The sequence below is a fragment of the Phalangium opilio genome, unplaced genomic scaffold (assembly GCF_054372755.1).
Source record: "Phalangium opilio isolate 3A_F unplaced genomic scaffold, DU_Popi_V2 ptg000075l_1, whole genome shotgun sequence".
Lineage (NCBI taxonomy): Eukaryota > Metazoa > Arthropoda > Arachnida > Opiliones > Phalangiidae > Phalangium > Phalangium opilio.
In genome coordinates, this window is record NW_028324184.1 from 927,529 (window position 1) to 941,917 (window position 14,389).

A 14,389-nucleotide genomic window follows, 5' to 3' on the forward strand; every position below is an offset into this window, starting at 1 on the left:
ATATAAATTTAACTTTAAAATCCCGGGGTCGCCCCCCCCCATTTAAGTTCTGATCTCAATTTTTCAACTCCTCTAGTTTTGTTTCCAAACTTAAATAACAATAATATTAGCAGAAAACGGAAGCATTAATGATGTTATTGTTAATCTATTCTCTAATTACGCGTATGCAAAATCAAATAGAACACCCGTCATATAAATTACCATAATTTGAAAGGTAAAACGACCTGAGGCCAAAACAACAATTACGAAAATGTATACCGAAGAAACCCACCCCTTCCTTCCGTACATTTAAATAACATTTACTATACTATAATTCAAACACCAACAGTCTGTCTATTAAATCAACCCTCGTTAATGTTTCAAAACTAAAAATTGAAAGAAAAAATCCTTTATATTTTCAGACGAAACCCTAAACGCAATTATTAATAGCCGCTCTAAAACTAATTCCCAAAATAAATTGCGCTCGAAAGATTTATTTAGAGAAACTTTCCTCTTAATAAGAAAATGAAACTTGCCGATCTGGTTTTCCTGTTACACGGCGTACTATACTTAAACTACCAGCAGCTAACGTGGGCTTTAGAAGGGCAGCTAATCGTTAAAACAAACACGGGATTAATCCAAGGGAAATTGAAAGATGTTTTGAACGATGGAGGAAAATCCGTTAAAGTATTTCTGGGCGTTCCCTACGCCAAACCGCCAGTGGGCAAATTGAGGTTTAAAGGTCCGCAACCATTGGATCCCCAGGAAGGAATCTACCAGGCGGATAAACTGCCTAAAAGTTGCGTTCAAAGGGTTTTACCCTATCTAAAATACATTCCCGGATTCGCTGATTATATACCGACGACAGAGCTGAGTGAAGATTGCCTGTATCTCAATATATGGGTGCCCAACCACGGAGACAATGTCGACCGACGTAAGACATGGGTAAGGGACCGTACTTCTTGGAACGCGAAGTTCATGTCCGTGAGCGTGAGTTGGTTTTGTTCAATTTGAGAGGATTTTGATTGGATTTTGACGGGAGAGGAGTGAAATTAGATCGTAACAGCATTTTTACTTGAACCGGGATTTATTTCAGATTGATAAGTTCGATGTGTGTTTAATTAATCAATATTTGACAAGCTTGTCGCGTTATATGGTAATTAACAGAAGGGGGAATGGGCCAACCTAAGTGTGTTGCGTATTCGTCAGTGACGTACAGGGTGTTAAATTACTATAGCGTCTGCATTTCAAAATACCAAAAGGGTATTGCATGGTAGGTAATACCGATCAGGCATTCAAAATAACTAAAAGATACGCTTATGTGACGTAACACGTCAGGGGTTTCAAATAGTAACGGATCGAAATTTACAAAGTTCTCCGCATCCAAAATATAGAAAAACATTTACTCACCCAAACAGGACAACTCTGACGAAAAGATGCCCGTCATGGTGTACTTCCACGGAGGTGGTTTTAGCTTCGGATCAACGGCGTGTCCTGGCTATGACGGATCCATTATGGCGTCCGAGGAAGGAGTTATTGTCGTTACGGTTAATTACCGTTTGGCATCACTTGGTTTTGTATCTTTAGACGATAAGGAAGTCACTGGTAATGCGGGACTTTTGGATCAAAGAGAAGCGCTAATCTGGTTGAAACAGAACATAGAGTTCTTCGGCGGAGATTTTCAACGCATAACCATCTACGGTCAGAGTGCGGGCGCTGCCAGTGTTGGTTTCCATTTAATGGCGCCATCCAGCTGGAAATATTTTCAAGGTTAGTTTAGGCACGGGTTTTGAAAGAAATACTCTAAAATCTGAATAACAATAATTATAGGCGCGATACTACAAAGTGGAGCTCCAACATCGAAATTCGCCACCAACCAAAAAGCCACCAACGACGAACTATCTCTACAACTGGCCCGTAACCTCGGTTGCGACACAAGCAACCCAATAAACGTTATTCTAGAATGTATGCAAAAAGCCGAGGCCCAGGACGTTATCCTAAACGAACCAGTTGAGGGCTACGATATCGAAGTATTTCGTCCCGTTGTTGATGGCGAATTTCTGAAAGAGTCCCCCTCGGACCTCTTAAAGAAGGGTCAGGTCAAAAACGTGGACATAATTGGTGGATTCACCCGAAGCGAAGGGATCACGTTTATACTATCGTTCCTGCCTGGTAAATACAGCTTCACAATGTCCAATATAAAACCGGAATACCAAGACGTTAAGGACTTGATACACCGCGTATCCCCTAACAAATCCCCGGCGTTCTTAAACACCTTGGAAAAACGATACAATCAGACGAACCCTAAACTGTCCCTGGAGAACGTAGTTCGGGTTGTAACTGACGGTTACATTCTTTGCGGGCTTCAAGAACTCTTGGACACTTACGAAAAAACCAACGCCAAGTTGTACTCCTACCTTTATAATTATCGCCAACCGTCGTCGAAAACGCCAAAGTGGTCCGGAGTCTACCACGGAGCTGAGCTACCGTTGCTTTTTGGATTGCCACTTAAGAAATTGATGAATGAGACGCAAGAGGAGATTCAATTTAGTAAACGGTTAATGAGATATTGGGGAAATTACGCCAGAACTAGGTAACTATATTTTTTTAAACATAACATAGGCTGGCAGTTAACCAAAGACCGCTCGGCCCAAACGTATTTACTGAAAGGCAAATTTTAGAGGGTACAATAGGAGGGGAAAAAACCACGTGTTAATACAATATTACGTACTACGCATGACCATGATCGGAGCCTCCGAGATATCTAGGCCCGTGCGTGTCGATATTTATGTGGGGAAATATCCAGTTTTATAGAGTAAATATTTTCACCCAATATGTGTACTAGATGGCGGTTTTATTACAGTTGCTAAGGGGGTCTTCCATAAATGGTCGTTGATATTTTAGGGGTCAATTATAAAAAATTTTATGAAAGAGAAAGGTTTCACCCTTAAATTACATATTCTCGCTTCGCGATAGGCACGGGCCCTAGATATCTCTGAGGCTCCGCATAAAGGGATCACAAAAAGGGGGGGAGATTATATTTAGACGAATTTTATTGGAAGCTTACGGGAAATACGTCATCATACGGAGATTAAAAAACAGGTTTGAAAAGATTAATTTTTTAAGGAGATAATTTTGAGGCGCTTTGAGGATATCATAGACACAAGAAATGCTTTGACTATTAAAAACATGATATTTTAAATGGTTTTTTACAAACTTACAACAGTACAACTTGAATCAAACTTGATCAAAATATAAATTTTAATTTTGCAGGAATCCAAATTCTTTTTCGGATGTCAAAAGTGATACCAACCATATCGAATGGTTGACCACCCATCATCGGCCAAACAGAAGCGAAGAATACTTTGTTTTAGCACCTCAATCTTATCTAGTCGCCAGTCGCAACAGCAACTGTGACTTATGGAACTCGGAGACGAAAGTTTAATGTCACGGATAAAGTCATCATCGACAAACACACAAAACAACGCGTGCATCATTGAACATAATTTATCTAATACCACTTATTGACGCGCTTCTCAAGCTTGCCTTCTTTGACCAAGTTCTCTATGTAAGGGATGAACTCGGTGTACAGCGCGCACTGTCTTTCACGATGATTCGTCATAACGGACGTTGAGTTAGAGGCCAGTACCAGCGATTCCCATTTCTCCAAAGTGTACTTTGGCCATTCGATCGGTTCCATCGTACCGCTTGGTGACGTATTTGGATTGCTGAAAAGGCGTAACGGTGTTAACTAAACATTTAAATACAAACAAGTTAAATAAAAGACATACCCAGTTCTAGCGAAATTGGCCCAATATCGCATAATCCTCTTGCTGAGCATCTTATCCGTTGAAGTGTATTTGTTCTTCGGGTTCAAAGGGTATCCAAAGACGAAGGGAATTTCGTGTCCGTGAAATGACCCCATCCATTTCGGAGTTTTATGAGACAAAGTGGTATACGCGTAGTAATACTCCCAAACTGTTTGGCCCGCTTCCGCGTAGTACTTGGCCATAGCGTTTTTACCGCAATTGAAGTAATAATCCGTGAACATGTGCTCGGAACTGGCGAGAATACTGTTCGGATCATCCTTGTTTTTCCAAGGAGTGTATTCGTGTATGATAGCCTTTAGCGCTGTTGGCGCGTAGTACCTGCCATTAATGTAATTAAATTAAACGTTTCTGTTCAATTTAATAAATTTTGTTTTAGATTAATCAAGCGTTTAGTAATTACCTTAGAGTTTCAGGAACTAACTCTAAAAAGTCTTCGTAAGTAGGTTTGATTTCGTTACTTAAAAAGCTGAAGACGAATGGCATTAGAGCTGCCAAGAAGGGGGTCCCTTCGTTTCTATTGGTGCCCAACAGAATTTGAGTCTTCTTAAACAGACCCTTCTTCATGGACTCATTCGGGTCTTCCTTCACGAAAAAACCATCTATTACGGGCCTGTAGATAGCGGTGTCATAATCCCTGGATGGTTCATTTTCCAACAACTCCATGCTATCCGCCGACTTGAGACACTGCACCACTGCCGTCAAATTCCCCCTAATAACATTATGAACTTATGACTGAAGTTAACGTAAAGCTTCAATATCGTTTCTTACGGGTTATTGCATCCGTAATTTTCAATCAATTTCTTTCCGAACGCCAAATTTTCTTCTTTAGTCTGCACGGGCCACTCAGACAGCGCCGTACCGCTCTGCATAATAGCCCTGGCAAAGTAGTTCTTCGAGATGTCCGAAATCAGGTGAAACCCGATACTGGCCGCCCCTGACGATTGTCCCATTAAGGTAATGTTTTCGGGATCGCCTCCGAAACTAGCGATATTACTATGAATCCACTTCAAAGCCATAACCTGGTCCATCAGTCCTGGATTGGGGTCTATCTCGGGATGGTCCAAGTACAAAAAGCCAAAACTGGCTACGCGATAGTTTAAATTGACCACAATGAGGTTCTCCCGCGATGCCAGGACACTACCGTCAAAGACTGGAGCGCTCGTACTGCCGATCGCGAACGCTCCGCCATATATATATACGATTACGGCTGATTTTGAGTTAGGTTTGATAATGTCCGGCACATAAACGTTCAAGTACAAGCAATCTTCGCTTACTCTAGTCGTAGGACTTAAGATGGCCAAAAATGGGACAAATTTTTCGATCGGAAAACGTTTTTGGGTACACGTTGGTGAAATTTCGGTGGCATTCAGAACACCGTTCCATGGTTCAAGCGGTCTAGGGTGCTTGTAGCGTAATTCACCCAATGGTGGTGTCGCGAATGGTACTCCTAAGTACTGATGAACAGTCTTTCCATTGTATAACTTGATGGTTTTGCCTCTTACTTGTCCCGATTTGGTCGAGATGATATTATAAGCGGTTACGATTGATATCAGAATTGATAGGTTAACGACGCACGTTACGCGGTAATGATACGCGAAGAAATTCATAGTGAGGTATGAACGTAAGGCCTAACTATTTCTAAACCTGAAAAGATGCCAAAGGATAGAACTGGTTTTGCAAGAAATGTTATAGGATTTAATACTTGGGGAGTACAAAACCAGTACGTAAAAGGTGATACGTTATAACACCGGTAACTATGTAAGTAAAATTCTATCGTGGTGCTTAAGTTTCAACTGCGCCGATAATATTAGGGAATCATTTAGGGTAACAACTTACCTGTCCGAGTAGTTGTAGTTGATTGCCACTCAAGGACTTATTGATCTCCGCAAAAATTTTAGCCAGAATGATTTTAGAAAACCTTCCCTCCGGAATTTTGAATTCCTAAAAATTTAGAAACGCCTATGTGAAAAGAAAATATTATTTTTATAAAAATAATTCGGTGCCGTTAAAAAGCGATTGTCCAAATAAATCTTCTATCCGTCTACCTTCAGTAGATGTCGATAATTTTGAGCATTTTTCCTATCTCTAATGAATGAAATTATGGCATATTTGGGATAATAGTAATTTCGAGAAACTGAATTTTTTTATATACGTAATTTAAAATAATTTTAATTCACCTAAGAATATGAAACTTTTTTTTTCAATCAGTGAAGCAAACTCTATCGTACTCTGCGCAAATTATCACATATAACAAGTTAACTATAACGTTTGTCGCAATCATGACCTTGAATTGTTTTCACGCTAATAACTTTTTTGATAACACGCGAGTTGAATGTTCATTGTGGAATAAAACAAATTCATATATTCATAGCAGCAATGAGTCGTAGGTTATTTTCTTTCCTCTTGAGGGCAGTAATTAATATCTATTATAAAACTCTATGAAGCATAAATTGCATTAGTTTTTTATTTCTTTTTAATCGAGATTTTTAATTTTTTATGTTTAAATCTTCGACGTAACACGTGATTTGAATAAATGCAGATGTTGATAAATAATCCCGACATCAAATCAATTTCTTAAATGACCCCCCTCCCCAATCAAATCAATTTCTCAATGCCTAATCTATTTCATCTTAAGTTATCGCATAGTTAAAATCTACTTACCTTATTGAAAAACACTTGAAAAATTCACTCGTTCATTCGCGTGAATAACGCTAGGCCTAATCAGTCTCCACTTTAAAATATTAAAATGTTTAAAAATTAACGAGAATTTCCTCCTAAATTATAATCTATCGCGCTATTCGAAGGCTATCTTGCTTGGACGAATGGCGATCACGACTCTCACCGCGATGTTAACCGATGTTAATATAAATTTACCTCTAATGTATAAGTCCTCCAAATACGTCTAAAGAAAGAAAAGTTTTTATAGGTATCAATTTAATAATTCTCTACTCGAGAAGTCATCAAGAGACCACAGATATAAAGGTAGTCGCTGCCAATGAGTCGCCTCTTTGATGGAACTAAGAGGGAAAGACACGGGGTAAAACTGTGCCTTCCATCGCGCTTTTCGGCGCCTGCGCTCTAGGCGCTTTGGGTCCAGGGAGTGCGCAGGGACGGCACGGGTTCAACCCAATTGTATGTCTCGATACTGAGGGTTGCCTACGCCCTTTTTACATAGAAAGGGTCTATTCAAGGTAGAATAGATTGTAATTTTGAGAAGGTACAGGGACTTTTCAACGAATAATGCATGTGTACAATAATTATACAACAGAACAACAATTAACGAACAAGGATGTCAGAAACGTATTACAATTTATTTGAAATTCGCTTAATAATGGAAGGGTTTGGGTTGCCAAAGAAATTGGGCTGTAAATTAACAACAAAACTAATTACTAATCAATATTTTTTGACTTACGCTAAGTGAAATTAGCTTCTTTGAGCCCCATCAGACACTGAGCGCTGATCTTCTTTGTTACACGTACATAGTTAACGATGATTAACTGAGTTGACCAGCACCGGTAACAGTTCTGACCAAAACATGCAAGTCCTTTCCCGAAATTTTTGCCCAACCGCCGTCGAGTTTGGGGCCAAAACTAAATATTCTTGATGTTTGGCGGTAAACTTGGGCCATCGAATAGAAGTTAATGTACCATCGGGTGAAATATTTGGATTTCTATAACGCAAAAAAATTAAATATATATATCAATTAAAATTCTAGATTGAGTAATAAATTTTAAATCATTCCACATTTCCTTAACATTAAAATTAAATAATTTTCTTCAATTTTAGTACGTTTAAGTACGCGATAAAATTTAACCGTCTTTCAAATAGACTTTTACAACACGTCAAGGTCGAGTTTATTTAATGATAATGTATAGAAGGGTACTGATGTTTGTTGTATAGCAACATGGGGTAAATTAAATTTTATTCCTTCTAGCGACGTCACATTCGCTCCAAACATCCTTGAATGTTGTTAATGAAAAGGGAAAAAAAACTTAGGATCGTTTTTTGTTTACAGCTATTCTGTACGCGTCTCTACTTAAAGCTAGCACCGAAACCGAGATGGAACGTAGAATTTTCTATTCTGTAATAGTTCCATCATAAGTTCATAAGATATGTTCCAAAATTTTGCCACTGGTTGCTGAGAGCTTGTCACGAAGTGACGTAAGTTACGAAGCTACTTATGGAACACATTATAAACTTATGGTTCTATTAAAATGGTTGATCGTTAATGTTGAATAATTTATTTCCAACTCTAAATCTCGAAACCTATAATTAAAAAGCAATAATTGATTTAGAATGGGTTTCACTCGATATATTGGTCGAACTGAATATTAGGTACACGGAAAATGACTATAATACTAATTAAACTTGATAACGCTTGTTTTCGTTTCGCTTACATTAGTCATTAGTACGCCTTACCCAGTTCTTGCAAAGTTGGCCCAATATCTCATGACTCTCTGACTCAAAATACGCTCGTCTTCCGAATAACCCTTTTTAGGGTTCAGAGGTTGCCCAAAAACGTAAAATAATTCTTCACCATGCGGAGTTCCGATCCATTTGGGGGACAAAGAATTAGACGAGCGATGGGTGAAGTAATAAGAATACACGGGTTGACGTTCCTGGGCGTAGGCCTTGGCCATGTCCTTGATGCCACAATTGAAGTAGTAATCACCAAAAACTTTATCGGCGCTGTTCAAGTTTTCCTCGGGGTCATCAGGATTGAACCAATTAGTGTATTCATACTCAACCGCTTTGAGGACTACATTACTCTCGTATCTAAGAAGATGTAAATGAATGATAGGTTTGGGAAAGAAATAGTAATCTACCTTACCTAAGAGTCTCTCGTACAGCGACTTTGAAGTCGTCCCTGTTTATTTTTATGTCTTGGTTAACGTAGCTAAACGCCTCAGGGACGATGGCAGCTAGAAAGTTAGTTCCTTCGTTTCTCGTGTTACCAACAAGAATTGGGGTAAATTTTAGCCGTTTCTTCTTCAGTAATTTCGAGGGTTCGTCCGGGAGGTAGTAGTTGTCGATGATTGGTCTAAAGATGGCAATATCGAAACCTCTCACTGGTTCGTTGTTGATCAAGTCCATGTAATTAACTTTTCGTAAACAGTTGACAACCTCGCTAACGTTATCTATCACGAGGAATCTGAATTATTTAACTTCAAGAAAATCAGCTGGAAAAGAAGGAATTTTACCTGATTTGCATCCAACGTACTCGGCCATTTGCATACCGAACCTTCTGTTCTCTTCCTTGGTTTGAATAGGCCACTCGGATGTCGGTGAGCCACTCTCCATAATTGCCTTACTGACTAAATGTTGGGTCAAAGGTGACATGAGGGCGAAACCCACGCTAACACCACCGGCACTTTGCCCAAACAGCGTTATGTCCTTCGAGTTACCACCGAAATATTCTATGTTATCCTTGACCCAGCGAAGTGCCATGGCTTGATCCATAAGTCCGGCGTTTCCTGGAACTTCAGGGTGTTCCAAAAAGAGGAATCCCAGTGACGCGAGTCTTCGAAGTAGAATATTATTTGAAGAGATATTAATAATTAATTCCGAGAGTCCTTACCGGTAAGTCATAGCTACAACGATGACGTCTTCTTCCGAAGCCAAGATGGACGCGCTGTAGACCGGTATTGAAACGGAGCCCATGGAAAACCCACCTCCGTGAATGAATACCATGACAGGACGATTGCTAACCCTCGGTTTTGGAACCCATACATTCAAGTACAGACAATCTTCGCTCAACCTTCCATTCGATATCCATTTAGACATCTCGGGAACGTGACGCATAAAAGGAAAAATCATTTGAGGACACGAGCTAGAAGTTTCGTTCGCGTCCAAGATACCAGTCCAAGGATCAGGTGGTACGGGATGGCGAAACCTTAAGTCTTTCAAGGGTGGTTTCGCGTAAGGTAAACCCAAAAAGGCATTAAGTACTTTACCATTAGCGGACAAATACTCTATACCACGTACTCTACCGTAATTCGTTGTTACGACTAACGGATCTACTGACCCGCAATTGACCACGTGATAATTTAAGGTTAAAGCTAAGACTATTCGCACCAGCACAAGCCAATTGGACATTTTTTGTGTGGAGTAAAAAAAATCTTACGTCGGTCTCAACTTAAACGAAAGTGAAGTATCATAGTAATTATTTTTTTGTAAATTCTTTATGGGGTCAGAATGTATTAAAAAAAATAGCAACATGTAAGAGTCCTCGTTGTATTAATAAAGTTGGGCTTGAATAGCCTAGATTTCCGGAAATATGTTAAATAGTGGGCGGCACGCTTCTTCCTGATGTTACGAGATATGGACGTCTTAACGGAAAAATACCGTATGAAAACCAGTTACGTTGTCTCGTTGAGATACGAATGACGGACATTTATGTAGTTTCACTTCCGAAACTCTTTATGCTGATGGCCAATATTTTGATGCTTTTGAGGGAAGCTAATATTTTAGTCGCTACATTTTACATGCTTTTAAAATGCAAGCATACGCTATTTCAAACGGTTATTTTGTGTTTAGTAAGACTAAGAAATGAACTACTTTTAACTTACAACGTTTTCCCTTCGAGACATGTCAATATTAGTAATGTATAATCTCACTTCACACTTGATTTCATTTGGAAACCGGATAAACGCGGCAGGAGAGATTTTAGAAAAATTATATTATTTCCTCTAGTGTCTTGGCCAAAATTTCTAAGAAGGAAGAGCCTTAATAGAACTGGTCTCTTTAGTGCCAACTTAAAGGCGTTGAATATCGCTAAGATATATAGGTTTAACCTTTGTTGGAAAGTGATAAACAACAACGCGCGTCCTGTATTAAATTAAAATTGTATAATAGCTGGCAATCTTTAAAGGTAAATAGTTTCCTCATTTGAAACCGGTTTAACGTGGAATTCAGGTGCCTAGTAAGAATGCAATTGGTTTCTAGGGAAATTCTAAATTAATATTAATATATTTGGCATCGAAAACTCATTATTGGGTCATTAATGATTTTACTTTTAATAGTCATTCAATAAAACTGAGTGCTAAAATGTATACTTAGTATTTTAAAAATTAATAAATGTACGCAATTTCTGTTGGCGGCTTGCTAAAATTAAAGGGATAGTATCAACCTATCTCGATAAAATCGTTCGAAAACCAAGTCCCAATCCATAGATGGATTTAGTTTGATACCATATTAATGGTAGGACTTGCTAAATATGTGCTTATCCAATAAAGGTACAAAGTTATTCCAAAACGCGCAACGCCTGCTTTTGAAGAACCCGGTCAAAACTGAGGTTGAATTGGGAGCCAAAATCGCGATACCATCTCCTTTTTGGTTAAGAGGAGGCCAAGTAACAACGTCGACTCCATTGGGATCACTACCAAAATGCACACTTGGTTACTTAAATTATAAATTTATCTTTGACAATAATGCTGGAATTTACCCGGTTTTGGCAAAATTTCCCACGTATGTCATAATTTGTACCGAAAGCTGTCGTTCGTCATCCGTATAATTATTGGCTGGGTTCAAAGGATGTCCAAACACGTAGAGCATTTCTTCGCCATGGAATGTACCAGTCCATTTGGGCAAACGATTGTTCGATGACCGATGGGTAAAGAAGTAACGGTAGATCTTTGTGGTGTTGGAAGTTGACGCGATAGACGTGATCATAGCCTGGAAGTAACCATCAAAATGTTCATATCAATAACAAAGTGACGAAGATCGTGTTTCATCAACTCTGGCTTTGGGAACATAAACTAAGATATCCATATTAATGATAACTCGAGCGACTTAGCCAATCTCAATCAATACAAACCTTGATGGGACAAGTGAAAAAGAAGTCTGTCAACATCTTCTCAGCATTCTCGACATAGTTATGTTCGACGTCATTTTCGTAGTACCAGTTAGCGTACTCGAACTTGATGGCTTCCTTAACTATGTCGTTGGTGAAATGGAACAGGGTATTTACAGTCTCCCTGAAGAGTTGTTTTTTTATTACAACCGCGTCCCTGAATGGGTAGGCCTCGGGCATCAGGCCCATTAGGAAATATCCTCCCTCGTTTCTATTGTTGCCAATGATTATGTCAGTTTTCAAATAGCGACCCTCACGAAATGATGCCGATGGATCTTCCACCAGGAAATGGTCATCAACAACCGGTAAAAAGACGAAGTAATCAAGGTAACCTTGAATTGGTTCGGCTTCTGTTATGTCCTGGGCCGATGACTTCATAAGGCAATTGATAGACTAAGAACACGCGAAATCACGCTACAGTTTCCAATATTTATTTATCAAGATTCTAAAACTAACCTCTTTGACGTTATCCGTGGTAGGGCAGCCCAAATTACCGAGGAAGACTCTGGCCTTCTCCAAGGACACTTTCTTCGGCATGAGGTTCCACATAGCAGGGGCGGCACTCTCGATTATGACTCTCTTGAAGAGTGGTTCTGGCATATTGCGGACAAGAGGACTAGCCAGTAAGAATAAAACGCTAGCCCCACCAGCCGACTGACCAAAGAGCGTGATCTCATCAGGGTCACCACCAAATGAAGGGGCATTTTCTTTGATCCATTTCACAGCCAGTAGTTGGTCGTGAAGACCTACGTTACCAGGAGCGTCGGGATGGTCCAAAAACAAGAAACCGAATGAAGCCAGCCTTAAATATGGTTATATAATATAGTTCAAACAAGTTCTAAATCATTATGAAAAGAACATTTTCGTTTACCTGTAGTTAAAACTGACCACTATGACATCTTGAGTTACGGCCAAATTCTGACCAAAATAAGCTGGACAGGCTGATCCACCGGCGGAAAATCCTCCGCCGTGGACGAAGATCATAATGGGCTTTTTGACAGGCAAGTCAACATCAGCTTGAACATGGTCACGCTTTCTCCAAATATTCAAGGTCAAGCAATCTTCGTCAACATCCGTAAAAGGTCGAAAATTGTCAATCGCCTTCAGGGACTGTAATTTTAATAAATTGCCTCTGTATAGATTCAGTTGAATTTTTTTTCTTTCTTTTTTTTTTGCGATTTATCTCAGTAATTAAGAGAAATATTTTATGGTAATATGAAGTTTATACGTCGAATGGCCAATGAAAACTGCTATACCGGGGCAATTAGCGTCCCTGCTGTCGCGATGGTAGTTAAGATATATAGCAACGAAAGAACAGATAGTAAACAAGTTTGAAAAAATTTCCCATTTTCGCAAATTATTTTATTTTCATGTAGTTTCGCGGTTTTTGGCCCAGAAACCCGAAACTATCGGCCTTGAGACAAACGAGGGGCTAATCACTATTATTTTACAAAACTTTGATACACTTTTAAAAAACTTATTTATTATTTTAGTGTTAAGTAGCAGTTGCAGCGATAAATTAACTACAATTAACAAAGTATACAAGTAGTGATTAGCCCCTTTAGGCTAAATTACGAAAATTTAAATGATTTTTCAAAATTTTCAACACTTAGTAATTATCATACCGGATCCATTTTAGCTTTACCCAACCAATGCTAGTTCCCTTTGCAAGTAATTACACGTGGTCATATAGTGTGCGCATTTATTGGGGCAACACAATAGGGATGTCTTAATTTGCTATTCTTTGGATGTTTAAAAGTTGAAAGAAAAAAATCACAAACCTTAAGCAAAAGATTCGTATACTGTTGACAAGATAGAGAAAAGTTAAATGCGTCGTAAACTCCATCCCAGGGCAATTTGGGAGTGGGTGGCTTGAAACGTCTGTTACCAGTTGGTGGTTCCGCGTAAGGAATACCCAAGAATGACTCAAACTCCTTTCCATCGAAGGTTTGACCTACTAGACCCCTAATTTGACCAGTGACCGTTTTCAAAATTGGTCTATCATCCCCGACATTTATTACTAGCGCTTCTTTCTCAACTACAAAACCGATGACTGTAAACAATCCAAGCAGAAACGTTAGGTGCGTCGAGACAGAGTATAACATAGCCATCTCTTTACGCAAGGTTTTTAGTCTTACTGAAAAAGAGACAGTTCTAAAAGCCTGAAGGTAACTCGGTCTAAAAACATTTTCGCATTTTCGTACGTTTTTATAATCATGGAATTAATTTTAGAACCTGACGGGTGGCATTGAATTCCTGATCACGTGGGCACTTAAGGTTTATTTTAATTTTTTTTTTTTTTAGTTTGATGGGAAAAGTTCATTACTGAGACTGTTATGTAATTCCCAATAATAAATATCGTGATTGGGTTTCTAATCATGTCAACAACAACAAATGCTAAAACTTTGAACTACTGACAATAACAAAACCTTATTATTTGTAATCTTACTGAAAAGAAAATCAAGATTTTTTCTTGAAATGGAGAAAAACAAGCCGCTTATCTAGATTTCAAATCTACCACTAACCGAAATAGCTGAAATTCGGTTTCAACTTTCAAGGTCCATACCGTAAATCTTAAGGGCACGTTCTTCTCCGATTGAAAACAAGTCCATCCGCGTCTACTAAATTTCGTCTCTCGTTGACAAAAGCTAGGTGGAATGGTCGAGAAAAACACAAAGCATTAGAAATACAGAAAAATATACAGGGTGTTTCTGAAAGGTATGTCAGA

The 14,389-nt window shown here is 39.0% G+C and overlaps 5 protein-coding genes across 5 annotated transcripts; 2 read left to right on the forward strand and 3 right to left on the reverse strand.

The window, feature by feature from the left end:
• The first annotated feature begins 488 nt into the window (after positions 1–488).
• On the forward strand, positions 489–1,877 carry LOC149658644 (cholinesterase-like). Its single transcript, XM_089844119.1, has 2 exons — positions 489–969; positions 1,398–1,877. Exons 1-2 carry the CDS (start codon positions 505–507, stop codon positions 1,752–1,754), a joined length of 822 nt encoding a protein of 273 aa, XP_089700245.1. The 5' UTR covers positions 489–504; the 3' UTR covers positions 1,755–1,877.
• On the forward strand, positions 1,860–4,188 carry LOC149658645 (acetylcholinesterase-like). Its single transcript, XM_089844253.1, has 2 exons — positions 1,860–2,572; positions 3,253–4,188. The coding sequence occupies exons 1-2, from the start codon at positions 1,947–1,949 to the stop codon at positions 3,422–3,424; spliced, it is 798 nt and encodes a 265-aa protein (XP_089700379.1). The 5' UTR covers positions 1,860–1,946; the 3' UTR covers positions 3,425–4,188.
• Positions 3,491–5,715, reverse strand: LOC149658646 (acetylcholinesterase-like). The gene is made up of 5 exons (XM_089844251.1): positions 5,646–5,715; positions 4,578–5,453; positions 4,210–4,518; positions 3,771–4,127; positions 3,491–3,707 (listed from the first exon to the last, which is right to left on the reverse strand). Exons 2-5 carry the CDS (start codon positions 5,414–5,416, stop codon positions 3,491–3,493), a joined length of 1,722 nt encoding a protein of 573 aa, XP_089700377.1. The 5' UTR covers positions 5,417–5,453; positions 5,646–5,715.
• Positions 5,716–7,081: 1,366 nt separating this feature from the next.
• Positions 7,082–9,905, reverse strand: LOC149658647 (acetylcholinesterase-like). The gene is made up of 5 exons (XM_089844120.1): positions 9,388–9,905; positions 9,011–9,330; positions 8,641–8,947; positions 8,229–8,585; positions 7,082–7,479 (listed from the first exon to the last, which is right to left on the reverse strand). Exons 1-5 carry the CDS (start codon positions 9,903–9,905, stop codon positions 7,293–7,295), a joined length of 1,689 nt encoding a protein of 562 aa, XP_089700246.1. The 3' UTR covers positions 7,082–7,292.
• Positions 9,874–14,358, reverse strand: LOC149658648 (acetylcholinesterase-like). The gene is made up of 7 exons (XM_089844250.1): positions 13,866–14,358; positions 13,443–13,798; positions 12,533–12,771; positions 12,118–12,463; positions 11,626–12,054; positions 11,254–11,483; positions 9,874–11,187 (listed from the first exon to the last, which is right to left on the reverse strand). The coding sequence occupies exons 2-7, from the start codon at positions 13,770–13,772 to the stop codon at positions 11,004–11,006; spliced, it is 1,758 nt and encodes a 585-aa protein (XP_089700376.1). The 5' UTR covers positions 13,773–13,798; positions 13,866–14,358; the 3' UTR covers positions 9,874–11,003.
• Positions 14,359–14,389: the final 31 nt, after the last annotated feature.